The sequence below is a fragment of the Amblyomma mixtum genome, chromosome 2, assembly GCF_055824585.1.
Source record: "Amblyomma mixtum isolate Tamu chromosome 2, ASM5582458v1, whole genome shotgun sequence".
Classification (NCBI taxonomy): domain Eukaryota; kingdom Metazoa; phylum Arthropoda; class Arachnida; order Ixodida; family Ixodidae; genus Amblyomma; species Amblyomma mixtum.
Window position 1 is genome coordinate 87,231,988 of NC_143013.1, and position 18,052 is coordinate 87,250,039.

The 18,052-nt window shown below is 51.1% G+C and overlaps 1 protein-coding gene across 1 annotated transcript in view; it reads left to right on the forward strand.

The window, feature by feature from the left end:
* The first annotated feature begins 14,042 nt into the window (after positions 1–14,042).
* Positions 14,043–18,052, forward strand: part of LOC149360046 (uncharacterized) — a 30,785-nt gene continuing 26,775 nt past the window's right edge. The window contains exon 1 of the mRNA XM_089569184.1: positions 14,043–14,172. Within this exon, the coding sequence (XP_089425310.1) occupies positions 14,070–14,172 (103 nt within the window). The 5' untranslated portion in view covers positions 14,043–14,069. The remainder of the gene's footprint in view (positions 14,173–18,052) is intronic.

Below are 18,052 nucleotides of genomic sequence, written 5' to 3' on the forward strand. Positions count from 1 at the left end.
TGTTAATGATGCAGTGGTCGCTACCGAGGGTCTCCTCGGTGTTGAGCCAGTCTGCGTGTCGTATGTTGCGAGTGAAGGTTAAGTCCGGACACGTATCCCGTGTCACGGAATTTCCTAGCCGGGTTGGGTGGACAGGGTCCGTGTGGAGGGTGAGGCCCAACGTGGACGCAAGCTCCGCCAGCTTACGCCCGCGCGACTCCTCCTTGCGATACCCCCACTGCTGACTGGGAGCGTTAAAGTCGCCCACAATCAGCAGGGGATCGCGGCCCGCTACTCTTAGCGCGCGGCTAAAGAGGTCCGCAAAAGTCACTCGCTTTAGTTTGGGAGAGCAGTACACGTTGAGTATATGCAACGGTGGGTCCCTGCGGCGGACTGGTAGGAGGGTCACCATTACATAAGAGTACTCTAGTTGGAGGTCGAGATCCACTAGGTTGGCTGTGTAGTCTTTGTGAACGAGAAGACAAGACGCGGGGTCCTGTTGGAACGTCGTGTAATTTGAAATTGTGGCGCCCAGGCCTGGCTCTTGGAGGGCAACCACGGCTGGTAAGGACTCGAAACTTTCAAGGCAGAGGCGGAAATTGGCCCGCTTAGTGCGGTCCTTAAAGCCTCTACAGTTCCACTGTGTTATTGAAGTTGACACGGCCGAATTGGATATGGCGGAACTCCTTTGATTAAGGTGTCTCGCCATGATTTAAAATTCTTGGGGGGGAGGAGGAGGGATTGGCTGCCTCAGAGCCAGCTACTTGCGCCATCAAGGGGGTGATGACGGAAGGAGCGGGGCAGCTGTCCTCATTGTCCGAATCAATAATCAGACGGTTGAATTTTGAAGGACGGGATACGTCCCTAATGGGCCCCGTCCGACGGAGGAGGCGAGGGTTGTCCAATATGTGTTTTGATACTACCGCGGGGATGGCAAATTTGACCTTGGTCAAAATTTGGTCCATGGCGGTCTCGATCATAGATCGTAATTTAGAGGTTAAGCGCTCCTCCATCGCGGAGATGGCTGTCACGAGGGCAGGCGAGATCTCCGCGTCGCTCTCCATTGCGTCCGAGTTCTGCGGGCTCGGAGCGGCGGACGCCAATTTTGATTCTAAATTTTGAATTTTGTTGAGCAAAAGCTCATTCTGTGCCCGGAGCACGTCGATCTGTTTTTTGTATTCCGCATCGAGTGCGGAGACGGTAACTGGGGAGGAGGGGGAATGGGAGGAGGAGGAGGCGATCTCAGCCCAGCTGCTCACCTGTTGTTTGCCGTGTTGAGACGCTGATGCCCGGGCGCCGGCAGCGCCATTTGTCTTGAGCGCCGGGAAGTGGCCAGCGTCCCTGCCGCTGGGCGGTGGCGGTGGGGGCGTAGTCTTGTTCCCGGGTGGTGACTTCACCGAGGATGATGATGATGACGTTTTGTTGTCGATGCCGTCAGCTCCACGCGGCGTTCCGCCACCGGCACCTGAATTGGGATGACTTGCCTGCCGGCCAGGTCGCTGTTTTTCAGGGAGCTCTGGGCGCCTAGTCTTGCGGCCGGGCACCTTGAGCTGCCTGAATTTCCCCGTGCAGTCCCGGGAGTTGGTGGCGTGGGCTTGCCCACAGACTGCACAGGACGGTGTGCACTCATGCGGTGTCTTCACCCCGTCGACGGTCGACACCGCACTGCCACAAATGCCACACTTTTGATCCGGGCAGGGGCATGTGTCCGCTCGGTGTCCCACGGTGCCGCACCGCACGCAGGCCGGGATGGTTTTCTTATATGTACGCACAAGGGTGACTTCCGAGTTGTAATGAACGTATCGCGGCACCACTTTGCCCACGAAGGTGAGCACCGCGACGTCTGATTTTCCAAGCTTGCGGATATCGGCAAGCTCTCCAGCACGCCACTGGATCTTGTTTTGCAGGGACTCACTGGTCTCGTGCTTGGCCACGGTGATGACGCCGCGGCACACGTCACCAGTGAGCTTCAACTGGCCGTACATAGAGAGCTGGCCTTTCGGTGTTGTTAGTTCGAAGTCCCGCAATAGCTTGTCTGCGACGTGCGGCTCTCGGGTGCCTGCCACGATCAGGTTTTGCTCCCATGTGGGGAGCAGGCAGAGCGATGCTGCGGCCTTGGCGCCCAGGTAGGCCGCGAACGCTGCTCCCAGCTCACCATGTTGAAAGACATCCTTCAGAGCGACGGTCACCCGGGGCTTCAGGATGATAACGATGTCTTCGGGATGAAGCCGCGGCAGCGGCTTTGGTTTCCAAGCAGGTCCCTGGGGCCCACCGTGAAGCGCTGCAGCGCGCGCAGCAGCGTTGTGCCGTGTTGAGCGGCCTGGCGACGTGGCGTCCGCTTTCTTGGAAGCGTTCCGCTTGCGGGAGCGGCGTTCCACTAGCTTGAATAACTTCAAGTTCTCGATGGGCGCAGAGGCCGGGCTATCAGGCGCTGGATTTGCTGGAACCTCGGACCAGGCCATGGCGTCCGGGTCGTAGCCACGTTGCAGGTTTGGCGAAGCCATCTTGCCGCGGGTGGGCGACTCACTCACGGCCGGGCGCCGCCGTAGGCGCTAGGCCCAGCGCCGCCGCCACGACACCTAAGTGAAGATCGGCCCTAAAAGGCCTAAATTTTGCCCCACCTGTGTGCGAGAGGTATGCACAGGTAGCTGACGACTTCGGGAAGCCAGACGCGGCTGTGTTGACGGGGTTGCGGTCGAAGATACGTGGCTCCAGCCGAAAATTGGCGGAGCCGATGCACCGACGCTCTCTCGCTCCGCGCGCTCACCAGAGTGGTGCGCGCCGAGTGCGCCGTAGTCTGTCGTCCGTCACCACTGCATGTACCAACGTTTGCATGTACGGAGGTAGAATGGATAGGGGACTGATTCTCCGAGGCGGCATGCGCACATGCGTTCTCTCTTCGCAATCGCGCCACGCTCTGCTCCGTTGGCAGGCGGCGCTGTGAAATATGCTGCAGTACGCGATTGATTGTCCGCGTCGACCACAGCGCTATCAGCATTGTCTTCCTCATATAAACCGCCGGCTTATGAACCAGGCATTGGTGCAACAGGTTGAACTTATCTCCATATCTCCGACCACGTACACTAGCCACCTTCATGACAAAAACTGGGAGAAGAGTGTTACTTGAAGAAAGAGTGTGTGCGAAAATATAGAGTGTTTTGTAACTGTGCATACATACACGTATCTCTCAAATTCTTTACTTAAGTATATCGGAAAATCGAAATACCCAGAGAGCTGCGCTGAAATGTTTAGGGAGCTAGTATCGTAATCGTCCTTAGAATTTTTTTGATAAAAATGCGCTAGCAGTTTCGAAACAAAACTTAATGTAATAAAGACGCATAACCGTCATGCACATCTATGAGCCTTAATTATTAGAGATACGTGGTTTCCGATGATTTCGTCATCGCGCTTCTACTTGCGAACAGTGAGAGATTCGTCGGTCTATGGCGGGGATACCTAGTTATTTTCCTTTGTTCTCTGGCTGTGATGCGAGCGCACGTTCAGATACTTTTTCATTCGGTTAGACGACACTCTCGCGTCGTCTGCGTTGTGGTGGTGGTGAAAAACTTTAATCAAAGAGAGCTTGAGGGTAAAAAAAAAAAAAACCCTGCTGCATGGTCGGTATCCTTAGTCCGGGACACCGCACGACGAGGCCCCGTCTCGCGCCCGCTTGACCAGAGCCCTTTGGGACTCCAGTGTGGAGCAGTTGAGGAGGGCAGTCTCCCATGCCTCTCGGGTGGGGGTGGGGGAAGGGGGAAGGTGAGGATTCTGAGTACATGCCCACACCATGTGAAAGATATCGCAGATCTCTCCACAGTGCGGGCAGCGCCCATCTGTGTTCGGATCGAAGTGTTTTGCTATAGGCACCCTGCACCCGCCAGGCACCGCCACCGTCGAGGCTGCGTTCAGCTCCCCCGCGCGGCCAGTTCCTCGTCCCTGTCAGGAAGGCTCGCCCCGCGACAGCGATGGGATGGCATCTGCTAGCGGCTGCCGCTGTTCGTAGAGGCGGGATTTCGACCTATGCATTCATGAGGCTGAAAAATTCTTTCGAGGAGCGAACGTCAGGAAAGGAACGAAGCTTTTTGAAGCAGGCCATGTACACAACGTGAAAGAGGCGGTATCTTGCGACGGGAGCGAAGTAGCAGGCCGGTACACTGCGCAGACAAGCATCCCTGCGCCACCGAAAACCATCAAATTAACGCTAAGAAATATTTGTATCTGGTGCCTGTTACCGCTGAACTCTCACTCATTTTTTTTATGTAGCTATAGCTTGTTACCGCGAGCTGTAGTTGCAAGGCAGGCATCGCAGGCAAATGTAAATGCGCTGCTGTCGTTGCCGTGTTTTTGGAGCGGTGTGAAACGCTCTCCAATACGAGCCACCCGCAAGCCTGCAGTGTTCCTGCATTTAAAAAAACTTACCCTAAACTTTCAAAGACGGCCAGGCGGCATAACATTGAAGGTAATTAGAAAAGTCCACTTTTTGAGCGAGCGGCGCAAACTTGACTTCATAACATTCTCGTCTGCCGCAACTTCGGTGTTCGATGTGAAATGCCCTGTTCAAACTACGCCTTGAAATGATGTACCCATGGCGTAATCTGCCGCTCATATTTTCTCATTTTTCCAGCAACTGCCAGGTCCTTATCGTTGCAACACGTGCGTCAGTGTTTTGATGATATGAGATGTCCAATGTACTAGCTTTTGCAAGCAGAAAAGGATGCAAGCTGCGGCGAAGCGCCTGTGCGCACTGAAACTCAGTGCGGAAAACATAAAACTTTTTGACTGGGATTGTGCAAAAAAGGAGTATCCCAGCTATTTCATGCAGGATTCTTGCAGAATGCGTGGGCTCAAAAAGCGGGATTTCATTGCGAGCTTTGTTTAATTTCTACACATTCAGTACAAGTACCTAGCTAAATTTTCGACATTAGAATTGTACTAAATTATCACCCAGTCGTTCAGATGTGGAGGCAAAGATTTATCAAGAACATGTTGCCGTTGCCTCTGAAAACGTGCCTTTACTGTCGAAAAAGACGCTGGACGACACGGCGCAGTGGAAGCGAGCAAGGATTCCGCGCATAACTGGAAGTAAGGTAAACGATTCTTTACTGCGCAAAATTTCGGCTTCTTCCACAGGCGTGACTGCGGGCGAGTTATGCGTGGCTTTTCAAGACCACATATTGTGTACAGTCATGCATGAGTCAAGTAAGCTTCTGCACGGGTTTGACCACTGCTTGACCAGAAACCGCGCGTGCGTGTTGCCCGTCGCGAAGGGTGGGCAGTCTCCCAATGTCGCGTCGGAAGTCCACAAAACCTTGTCCCAGGCGAATTTATATATGCATTATTGCATCCTGCAACACAGCAGTGTGTCCTGCTGTTGTTATGTGCCATTTTTTGCTCGGTAAGGACGCCCAAAACTGCTTCGGGACGGCGCGCGCAGCACAGCGGGAGCTGTCGGGCTACCCCAGCCTTCCTGACAGGGACGCGCGCGCCGCCGCCAGTGGCGCGCGCGTCGCGCTGGAGTTAGATGCGCAGGGTAGGCGCCGCAGAGTTCGCTCCTCCGCCTTACTCAGCCCCTTGGCAGGTGCCGGGTAGAGACGGTGGCTGTCGCAATAATAAATTAGGATTTCGCGGAACCGCAGAAGCGGTTTATGAGCTTCTGAGCCATGAGAGCTAGGATGAGGAGCCCGGTGTGTGAGCGCTCGGGCGGCCGCATCAGCGGCCTCATTGCCTCGTAGACCCTGGTGGCCTGGAGCCCAGATCACTTTTGTGTGAGTTGGATCGGCGAGAGCGCGTCTTAGAATTTGCGAGGCAAGAGGTGATATTTCGCCTGCAAGATAATGTTCACAGGCCCGGCGAGAGTCTGTGATAACCGTTTTCGATTTTGGATCGGCGGCAGCGAGAGCTCCGCTCGTGTTGAATTTGGGGCCCGAAAAGATAGCCCATCGACATTCATTCCCCGGTGGACTACGGCAGCCGTGAAGAATCCCGCGGGCGACGGCCCTGTGATGTCCACGTAATAGACGCCCTCTTTATAGCCATATTGCCTCTCAAGCGTGCGAACCCGCGCTTGTCGTCTGCCTTCATGTGAAGCCATGTCCATGTTACGCGGGAGCGGAGCGACCAAGAGCATGTGGCGCCACAGCACCGGGATGTTCTCCGTCCCCTCTGGTATGCATGTGTGTTGGATGTGTAAGCGGTTTAGCAGGCGGCGCCCAGGCACATCTACGATAGCCGCGTATATTGGTTCACGAGGTGGGCCTCCCGCAACTCCTGATAGGAGTTTACCACTCCTAACGCCTTCAGTTTGGCGTTGGAGGTAGCCACCGGGAGGTACAGTGCTCGCTTTGTTGCCTTCCTGATGATGGCGTCAATGCGCTCGTCTTGTTGTTTGGTGGTGCGTAGGTACGGCACGGCGTAGAGGATGCGGCTGGTCACGAAGGCATAGGCGAGCCGTAGCGCGTCCCTGCCCCGCAGACCACCCCGCTTGTTGGAAACACGGTGGATCATGCGCCCTACCTGTTCACCTATGCTCTTGAGCTTCGCTATAGTAGAGTCCGGCCTAAGTTTGTTATTGATGAACAGACCCAGGGTCCGGAGCTCTGCGACTTCTCTGATGGGACCGCCCGACAGAGATATGTGTAGAGACGTGTTGTCCTTGTGGTTTGTCCTGACGTGTAGAAGCTCTGATTTGGCGGGAGCACATTGGAGACCGCAGTCGGAAGCATATGCTTCGACTATGGAGGCGGCCTGCTGAAGGCGGTCCTCCATCTCCCCAAGGCTCCCCTCGGTGGTCCATATTGTAATGTCGTCTGCGTAGAGTGCGTGTTTTATGCCCTCCACCTGAGCCAGTCGGCCGGGCAGGTGCATCATGGCGATGTTGAAAAGGAGCGGTGATAACACCGCCCCTTGTGGTGTACCTTGTGTACCTATAGAGTACGGGCCGTATTCCTCGTCCTCGATCCGGAGGAGTGCCTGACGCGCAGGGAGGAAGTCTCTGACATAGGCGAGGACCTTCGCCCCGCAGTTAGTGGTGTTCAAGTTAGAGAGTATGGTGCCATGTTTAACATTGTCAAACGCCCCCTTAAGATCGAGGGCGAGAATGGCCTTGTCGTTTTGTTGCATGGCTGTGGGTTGTATTATGTCCCTATGTAGTTGGAGTAGGACATCCTGTGCAGACATGTGCGGGCGGAACCCGAACATAGTGTCTGCAAAGAGGCCCTTACCCTCCATGTATGGAGAGAGGCGATCCCGAACCATCGTCTCCATGAGCTTTCCCACACACGAGGTTAATAAGATGGGTCTCAAGTTGTCCGTAGTCACGGCTTTACCTGCTTTGGGGAGTCTGCGTTGTCGGTTCCGTTGGTTTATGCCAGATTTCTTAGTTTGCCCTTAATACGGCGTAAATTGGAGTTCAACCTCGCTAATACGAACAACCTGTTTATTCGAAGTGATTCTTTGCGCCGTCCGACTGTTTCTTCTTCTTCTCCTTCCATGGCGAGTGTCTGCGCCGTGCGTGACGTCACTCGGTTTCGCGCATGCGCAGAAGTATCAAATGTGTAGTGTGGCTCACGCGAAGCGCGGTGTTGACTAGCCTGGTGAAGCTTTCCGCTTCAAAATAATTGAGGCGACTGCTTACGCAAGGAAGCTTGACGAAAGAAAGGCCATACGGCTGGAGCGCCATACGACTGCATGTTCGGTGCGAATGATATACCGGGTGATTTTTAAAATGTTAGATTTTTATTTTAAAACCTGTTAGAGCTACGTCTGTGTGGTTTGTGCAGGCGGGTTGTACAGCATGACGGACACCATTTACGTGATCATAATAATTGGCTACTTCATAAAATAACTAATTTTAAGGGGCAATAAATTGAAAACCGTCAAAATATAGGTTGAGCTTAATTTTTTTTATTTTCTTAATCGGCCATGTATACTTAGAAATATCGAACTCCAAAAATAAATATTTGAAATCTCGTTGAGTTGGCTTTATTGAATTACACATTTATAAAATGGCATCGCTCCGACCACACTATCCGAAACAAGAACCTCATAGGCTGCAAAAAAGTCTCAATGAGGGTCACTGTAGCGCCCCTCACCAACTTCTTGTGGTATCAAGAAACTACACGATAGTATGGAAATTAACTCGACGAGTGGACTTCACTAGAGAGTACCATATATCGGATGAACACGTGGCCCATAGAAATGCTTGAAAGATGAAAGGACAACGTTCGTCATGGCAGCATCTTGGCTAACTTGAGTACCACCGATTGTGGGCGCAAGGCATTCACATATGTAAGAGACTTTCTCTCGAAGCGTCACGCCTTCCTCAAGATTGACGACGACGAATACGGACCATACACGATGGGTACACGGGGTACACCCCAAGGGGCGGTCTTGTCACCCCTTCTTTTCAACATTGCCATGATGCAGCTTCCGCACCAATTGGCCCGGGTGGAAGGCATTCATCACGCACTCTACGCGGATGACATAACAATTTGGACTACCGAAGGGAGCCTTGGGGAAATGGAGGACCGCCTTCAGCGGGCCGCCACCATAACAGATAGCTACGCTATCGGCTGTGGTCTCCAATGTGCTCCCGCAAAATCGGAACTTCTGCACACCAGATCCAATCCTAAGGACAACACGAGTTTGCAAATCTCTCTGACGGGAGGTCCTATCAAAGAGGTCGGGGAGCTCCGCATACTAGGTCTGTTCATCCATAACAGGCTCAGCCCGGAATCCACTATTGCCAAACTCAAGCGCGCAGGCGAACAGGTCGGACGCATGATCCATCGCGTTTCTAACAAGCGCGGCGGGTTGCGGGGCAGGGACGCGCTTCGGCTCGCCCATGCCTTCGTGACCAGCAGGATCCTCTACTCCGTTCCCTACCTTCGCACTACGAAACAACAAGAAATAAGAATCGACACCATCGTTAGGAAGGCTACAAAGCGAGCACTGGGCCTACCAGTGGCCACATCCAATGCTAAGTTGTCGGCGTTGGGGGTGATCAACTCCTACCAGGAGTTACGGGAGGCCCACCTCGTGAACCAATATACGCGACTCTCGCAGACGGCATCCGGGCGCCGCATGCTAGGCCGCTTGCACATCCAACACGAGTGCACTCCAGAGGAGACGTGTCGGATTCCGGAGCTATGGCGTCACAAGCTCTGGGTCCCTCCACTCCCGCGCAACATGGACACACATACACACGAAGGCAGACGAGAGGCGCGCGCTCGGGCCCTCGAACACCAACACGGATCCAAACAGGGTGTATACTACGTTGACGTGGCAGGGCCGTCGCCCACTGGATTCTACACGGCCGCAGTAGTTCACCAGGATCAATGCGTTAACGGGCTCTCCTTTCGAGCTCGAAATTCAGCACAGGCCGAGGAAGTAGCCATTGCGCTTGCCGCCTCGGACTTGAATTCGAAGGTAATCGTGACAGATTCGCGTCGAGCCTGTCAACACTACCTGGCTGGCGAGATTTCACCTTTAGCCTACAGTATAATAAAGCGCGCAGTGAGGGAATCGGACCCTTCGCCCAAACGCATAGTTTGGACTCCAGGCCATCAGGGCGTTAGAGGTAATGAGGCTGCGGACGCGGCTGCCCGAGCGCTTACCTACCGGGCACCTCATCCAAGCTCTTCCGGCTCGGAGATTGTGCAACCGCTTCTGCGGTTCAGAGAAATTCTGGACTACTATTGCGAACGCCATCGGCTTTTCCCGGTCCCGGCTAAGGGCCTAAGTAAAGCTGATGAGCGAACTCTGAGGCGCTTGCAGACCAACACTCTGTTGTGTCCTGCAATAGTGAAACATTTCGACCCCAAAATTGATGGGCGCTGCCCTCACTGTGGGGAAGTATCCGATACCTTCCACATGGTTTGGGCCTGTCAAAATAATCCTTCCCTTCCCCCCAGTCCTTCCCCTTCCCGAGAGGCATGGGAGGCAGCCCTGCTCAACTGCTCGGGGCTGGAGTCTCAAAGGGCTCTAGTCCAACGGGCGCGAGTAGCGGCTTTGTCCAGCGGGGTCCCGGACTAAGGACTCCACCTATGTAAAGGGCCATTTTTGGTCTGCAAACTCTCCTTTTGCTTATTAAAAAGTTTTCACCACCACCGTTTCGATGGAGGCGGAACGCAAAAGGCGGCCATGCGCTGTGCGATGTCAGTGCATGTTAAAGATCCGCACGTGGTCGACGTGGTCGAAATTATTCCGGAGCCCTCCACTACAGCACCTCTTTCTCTCTTTCTTCTTTCACTCCCACCTTCCTCCCTTCCCTTACGGCGCGGCTGAGGTGTCCACAGGGATATATGTGTGACCGATACTGCGCCATTTTCCTTTCCTCAAAAAACCAATTTACCAAGCATATGTATACTGGGCACCAGGAGCGAAGCTCGGTGTTGTTTGGGATGCCCTGTACGGAATGTCTAGAGTTGTATAAACTATACAGTGAAGGAGTGGTACATAGAACACATCTTTGTAGCTGCTGCAGTCGGCTGCGCCCAGGTTTACCAGGTTAGAAGCTGAATTTTTGGATTGTAAAACGTTTATTGCCAACAGTCTGAAGGGCATATAGGCCCCCCGCCTAAACGACGGCCGGAAGGTCTTGGCTCCTGGCGGCGTCTTCGGCCAGTTGGACGACTTTTGTTTGAGTCTCCGGATCGGAGCTGAGTAGGAGAGCCTCCCATTGTTCAAGTGACTTTATTTTTTGTCCCTCCAGGGGGGCAAAAGGGCATTTCCAGAGAATATGGTTGAGATCCGCTTTGGCCTTACATTGCTTACACTCGTTTGAATATTGTCCCGGATAATAACGACTACACATAACCGGGTTCGGAAAAGTATAAGTTTGGAGACGGCGCCAAGAGGTGGCCTGACTCTTTGTCAATGATTTATCAGCAGCGGGGTACTTTGTTCGATTGAGCCTATAATGTTGTGTGATTTCTCTGTAACCTACAAGACGATCCCTGTCTGCGAAGCCCTCGGTATGGCCACTGGCTCGGAAAGCAAGACCTCGAGCCAGTTCGTGAGCTGCTTCATTTCCAGCCAGGGATGCGTGTGCAGGTGTCCAGACTATACGAATTTTGCGGTCGTCCCTTGCAGTCCGCAGGATTCCGTTCGTCAGAGGGGAGACCCTCCCCTTGGCAAAGTTCATCACTGCTACCTTTGAGTCACTGACTATCATTGACGCATCCGTGCCCACTATTGCAAGTGCGATGGCGGCTTCTTCTGCAATTTCGGGACTGTCCGTCGTGATCGAAGCGCCGGCTCGGAGATATGTCTCGGCGCTAGCTACCGCTATCACCATTCTCCCCCTCCCGCAATTAGCTGCGTCCACGTAGGCCACGTCTTCTATCGGATAGTTTTTGAAACATTTGCCGAGGGCTTCAGCCCGTTTCTCTCTGCGATCCTTGTGGTGGACGGGATGCATGTTTTTCGGTAATGGTGGGATCATCAGCCTATCGCGCACGCTCTTAAGCATGTCCACTTTCGGACCTCGCTGACTCTCGTAATTTATTCCTAGTTTCGCGAGGATTTGCCTGCCTGTAACGCTTCCCGACAGCCTTTCGTACTGCGAGACTGTCACGCCTTCCACAATTTCATCCAATGTGTTGTGAAGACCTAGTTCTAAAAGTTTTGCGGTGGGGGTCCGAATTGGTAAACCCAGCGCCTGCTTGACACTTCTGCGAATGATCCCTCCCAGCTTGGACTTCTCCGCTGCCTTGAGATTAAGGAAAGGAGCTACGTAAGCAATCTTACTTATTACAAAGGCTTGAACTAATCTGATTAGATTCGTTTCTTTCATGCCATAGCGCCTATTTGCGATTCTGCGGATGAGCCGCATAGTCTGTTGCGCGCATATCTCCAACTTCTTTATTGCTTCTCCATTGAAACCGTTGTTTTGAATGTACAGCCCTAAGACTCTAATCCTGTCCACCGTCGGGATATCGAGTCCCTGAGCCTTAAGAGATATCCGCGGGGGATCCGACCGTGATTTCCTCTTTGGTTGGTAAAAAAGCATTTCCGATTTTTGCGGGGAGCACCTAAGCCCCCTATCATTTACATACTTTTCAACTTCTCCTATGGCCATTTGTTAGAAGCTGAAAAAATAAAAATAAACGATGAACGATTATCTGTGCATTGCTATTGACTCGCGCTTGCCAGAATTCACGGGGAGAGCAAATACGCTTACTGTTTGGCACGTACAAAGCGCATATTTGTGAAATGCTTATGCTGTTGCAAAGAGTTCGGTTGCAATAGTTCAGCGTCAGCAGGCGTTAAGCAACGATCCAGTCATGGCTTCGTTCAAAACAAGTGAAGATCTGCAATCAGGCCATGGGGGAAATGAACTGGTTCATCAGCTCTACCGCGACATAGATGACCGCGTCCACCCATAATCCCCTGGCCATTCCTGGTGACGGGGGACGACGCAGAGCTGTGCAGGGAACAGGCAGCCGAACGCTACGAGCACATAAGAGAAGAACGCGCCTTGTTCCTTCCACCACATCCACATTTCATCTAACAACAATCCCCAATCATTTGCTACTTACCACGTGCTACTTACTACACACAGGCTTACTTGTTCGTCACCGGCAGCGACAAATATTGCCCAATTTATTCTCGATAAATAGCAAGCACCAAACAAACAGGTACCTTTTGCAACACTACCCACAGTTTTCTCTCTCCCCTTCCCACAACCTCAGAGGGCGTGGCTACATGTGAGCTGGACAACCAGTGAGCCCTGTCTGTGCGACGACCCACTTACTGGGGTCATAATCAGACTCCACGATATAAAGTTACTCTGAATGAGTGAGACTGCATATGTACCTAGCTGCTTAGTGTGCAGCTCACTGGTCCAGCGTTTGGGATACTCTCCCCGAGGCTTTGCAGCAAGGCGCAGAAAGCTTTTATACGGCGTGTTTCAATGAAACCCACCAGTGGTGTTCAAAAATGCGTTTTTTTAGGTATAAAGACGACTTTAGCACCGTGATAAGTCTAGTTAATTTCAACTCGCTAATTCGAGCTGCCGGATTACTCGAGGTAACGCCCCAGGGGCCATCAGCATCAGGTGTGCGAAAAGCTGGGCTCTCCGTAATTCAAACTCCTCATAATTAGAACAAATTTTCTGTCCTTTTCGAGTTTTCATTATCCAGTGTCGACTTAAAAGTGGAGGCCTATGTCAGGAAACAGATGAATTGTGCTAAATATAGTTGAATACAAATCAGGAACCAAGCGGTGAATTCCTTTCAAAGTGGTCCTCCAGTCGACGGAGTTCCCCCTCTGAGAGGAATTCGCCGTTTTATACTGATTAACCTCGGGCATTAATTGAGATACTTAGCTTCATGTCCCGCGTTCACGACGGCACTTTTTATTTGGCTGCCTCATCACCGTTTCAGTGTGATCGTAATGTGGCTGAACAATAAGCATGGTGATACCATCCACCTGCTGAAAGAGGGCTCAAGCGACCCCAGGGAACTTTCTTGCGCATTCATTTGTGCCGACACTTCTGTCGTGAAGTGACAACGTAGAACTACTTCGGCAATTCCTTTAAACTTTTAAAGGGAATCGTGAAGATGTGTTAAAGCAATCTTTCTGCATCACGAATTCACATTTTACTGCTTCTAAAACGGGCTACTATGAGGTGAATTTTTCGATGCACGTTAAGTGAACTCGGAGTTTGAATTAGAAGGGAATCAATACGTTTGCCTCTTAGGTTGCCTTGGACTTTCAACGTAGAAGTTATTCACGATACACCATGATGCTTTCAGTGTCGTAATGCAAATTTCTTGGGGCAAGCATTTCCTGGTCGCTGCGGAAACATGTATTTCCAGTCATGAGAAATGAAAACATCGGATCGGATTCAAACGCGCAGAGCCTCCGCATGAACGCTAATATGTAGTACTAGGAATGCGCACCGATTATGACCGATCATGTAATGAGGATAATCAGGGCGCTGTTAGCTCAGCTGTCAATACGGGCAGCCACTTGGCTCGATATGGTAATCCAAGCAAACAGTGGTTCCGTATAAATCGGCGACGTCAAAAACGAAAAACCTCGCTGGCCAAGGCTATGACCGAGTTTCAATACATGAGCCGTTCACTATGAACTTCCGCCAAATGCACACGCTTGCTCTGCTGCTTCTATCCACCTCCGTGCTTCACGTATTTTGCGCGTCTAATGCGACGAATCTGGTCAAGTTGTGCGGTATCGTTTTCATTTTCAGTTCACTGTCTTTGAGATGTAGCGCTTCGGCCGAGCTAGGGTGGATGTTAATTTTAAAGTGTTCCCTTTAATTGTATTCTTTTCTTTCATGAGCCGCTTTCTCAGCGGACCTCATTAACGCATGACGGTTTGTACGGGCATGAATGCAGTGAAAAGGGTAGGCTAAGAAGGAAAAAAAAAACGATTTGCTGACATAGCCCATTGTTAGCGGTACGAATGTGTCGGAGCTTTTTCGAAGTTTTTAATAACCTACATGCCTTTGTATATAGTGCACATAATCTTTTTTGGAAAGTTTTCCCAGCAAGGACTCTCAGAAATAGATGAAGGATCTTAATTAAGGAGTCGCTCAATCAAGTGACGTCACCATCACTAGTGAGTGTGACAGAAGTTGATGGTAACCCGCCAATCGCTAACGATGGATGGCTGGTGCGAATGTACCATTCCTGGTAATATATTGCTTGTGGGGCGGTACCATAAGTTGAACCTTGTTATAACGAAGTTCAATAGTAGCCCGACGATTACTCCTTTATAGCCGTAGCTTCTTTATAGCCTACGTTGACCGAGCTTCCAAGGGAATCGTCATTCCTTCGTCACAAATAATTTCGTTATAAACCGTTTCGTTATAACGGAGTTCGATTGTAGACTGCGGGCCCTCTTGGGTGTGAAAGAGAGGGAATGAGGTACCACTATCGCACTTGCTTCTTCATAACAAGGGAGGGCTAACCCAATACCGATCTAGCTCGTACTGGCTACACGTGTGACTGTTTTGAAGTGCCGAACCAGATTTGTAAAAAGGAGACGCACTGGTCTCTCGCACAGCGCCTAAGTGGTACCCATCGTGTTAGGTATGTAAGAGCTTTTAGAACATGAAATATCTGCAGGCGCAACTAAATTATGACGTCTATACTACTGACTATAAAGAGACCTTAGATTGCTCCTTCAAATGCTCATCCAAGAATGACAAAAAGCGGTGGAGTGCTCTGAATGTTAGAAGTAGAAATATTGCTGTATATATTGTATGTTTTTAAGGTGCCCTGGAACGTTTAAAATAAGATAAATAAACGCAACGCGTGTCAATTTTTGTGACACTTTAGGCATAAATACAGGAATTGCATAAAGAAATAAATACCGGCGACAATAAGTTGACAAATGCTTTGCAGAGTTCGTGACATATGTTGCGGTAACTTATTGTTCCAGTTTTCAATCAATGATGGTAAACAGGCAAACATGAACACATAATGCTCCCTCGAAATAGGGTGATATATAGCCTGAAGTTGTGCCGATGGCGGGAATTTTTGTGTGTGTAAGACCCTGATGTAGACCACAATGTCTGGTGTATATATAGGTTGCGGCTATTCATCCTTAAGTGTTAAAATTTTGTGCTGTCCATGCTATATGTAAAGGTGCTGATTATACAGTATTTTTGTTCTTAATCATGAAGTGCAACTGGCAACGTGATTCTCCCTGTCGTGAATTTTTTTTTACATTCGTACTTATGCTGTGCTTACGTTTAAACTACGCGGCACACTGGCCTCAGAAGCCATCTCGATTTCTAAGGATATCACTCGCGTGTGTGCCTCGTGCAACGAAAAAAAAAAGCGCAGGGCGGGTCATCGGAGCGTGCCTTACATAACATACGTGCGTAGCTGAAGTTCGGTGTAGACGAGAGATTTTGGATTCTTCGCGAAGGGTAGATGATAATGAGTCACGATGACGCTCGTTAGCGATATATATAACGCAGTAAAAGCGTGTACACAACTTTTATGCCTAGGCTGTTCACATGGCATACTTGCGGAGTTGAGTTCAGTTGAGTTGAGTTGCTGTATGCTACAGGTGGAATTAGCCTTGCTTATTCTACCGGCAATTGCTCCACCGTCCCAACAAAGACAAAACCTCCTCAAAATCTCCCAAAAATGACCCATCGGGACATCTGGAATCTCCCCAGGAGGTGCTCATTTTTCCCGAACACATCTAAAAAACGTCCCCACAACTAGCAATGTCCAAAAAGTTGTGCGTCCCATGGAAAGCCCCAAAAGGTTAATGCTCGATTTCTCGGCTCGGTTCCGACTTTTTCATGCAGCCTGCAGGCATCCAAGCGCACATATGTGCCAAATTTCAGGTGCATACTTACGTTACAGGTGGTGTAATCCACCTTTCCACTCGTCTGAATGCGTGCTGTCTCGGCCGTTCTGCACTTATCCGTTTACGTGACATGTCCTAGCATTTTGCACACAAAAAAAATATGAACTCAAAAAGTCACCCGATTTGGCCCATATAAGAGCAAATAGCAGCGCCATACGGAAGTAATTTCAGTTTACTAGCTGTGCTCTTGCACGAATTGCATCCTGTCGTCCATGCCGGCGACCGCACCATACACCACCACAATCAAAATGCATTCATGTTTCAGTCAAAGAAAAACAATAAAGACCGAATTGAAAGTCCGTGCCGAACAAACCTTACGTTCAACGGCGTAAATCTGAATGAATACAAACAGCGGACGCAAACGCATGCACCATTTAATACACAGTGTACATACACTACGGCGCCATGCATATAATGATGGCCACTTTTTTCTCCAGCCCTGAGAAATCTGCAATATGAAGCAAGTAAAACAGAATACAGGCTGAAAGTTGATGCACCTTAAACGAGCGTTCTAAGGTCTACAAAAGCAGATATGCACACGCAAAAGCAAACGTATGTAAAGAGCAACTTGGGTGACAAAAGAAAAGACGAGATGGGCGTACGCTGCAGACACGCAGTTTCAGGTCACGGATTTTCTTCAAGTTGAAACCCCCCTACGCTTAGACTCGGAGCAAGCTTCAGCGACGTGTTATCAAAACAGAAAAAAAATATTAGTTCTACTTGGCGAAAATAAAAAAAAACTGCGAAAAGGGCCTGCAGTATGCTTAAATAAATAAATAAATTAATTAATTAAATAATTAAAATAAACCAACATACCTTGACGACGTTGCCTACGGAAACCCAGGGATGAAATACAAGGCTGCAACAGCTGAAACCATAAATTAAACGCAGGCCTCTGTCCTGCGTCTTCTCACAGCACAGCGAGCGCTCAAACATACGCGTTACACCCTCGCAACGATCTTGGGAGTTTTATTTTCTTGTGACTAAGTGTGGGGATAAGACTGCTTGGAGCCAGGCGGGAAGGTGAACGTGCTCAGGTACGTGCGGTGGCGCGCTGCATCCATGGTGCGGCAGACCGCGCATGCGGCACAGTCCAGCTTGGGAGTCGAGATCAAGGCACGATTAATCCAGTGGGTGAGAGTCAATATAACCACGCGAACACTGCACAAACTATACCGCTGCGGCAGGATGGCTGCGCGGTGGCGAAGTAGGTAGAGCAGGCTAATCCATGGGCACTCGCAGAAAGAGAGTGGCGGGTCTCCGAAAGTCCTTCCCGCCTCAGACCGTAGTAGACGGCCACGCTGCCACCACCAACGTGCTGCAGTCGTCGGAGGCGCTGAGGAATGCAGGGTGCGTGCGAGGAGTCACCCATTGCCACGAACTCCGCTGCCGCGAACGCCGCCTCGGACAGCGGCATCAGTAGGGCCGTGGAGCTGCGCAAAGGACTTGCGATGCGCGGCATCAGTTCCAATGGTGTGGGCACGCCGAGGTGCGCGGGAAAACTTCCGTGAATCCGTAGCTACGAAGTCCACGACAGTCCAGTTGGCGCAGTGACGAGAGCAAGAACTGCCGCGCGCTGGGGCTTGTGCTCGAACGTCTCGGGCAGCGCGCATCGCGCGCAAAATGGCGTCCGTCCAGCGAGGAAGCCGGGCGAGCGACGGGAGGCCATTACTGCACTTCTGCTAGACAGCGGCGCAGCGAGGAGTGCCGAGAGTCGGAG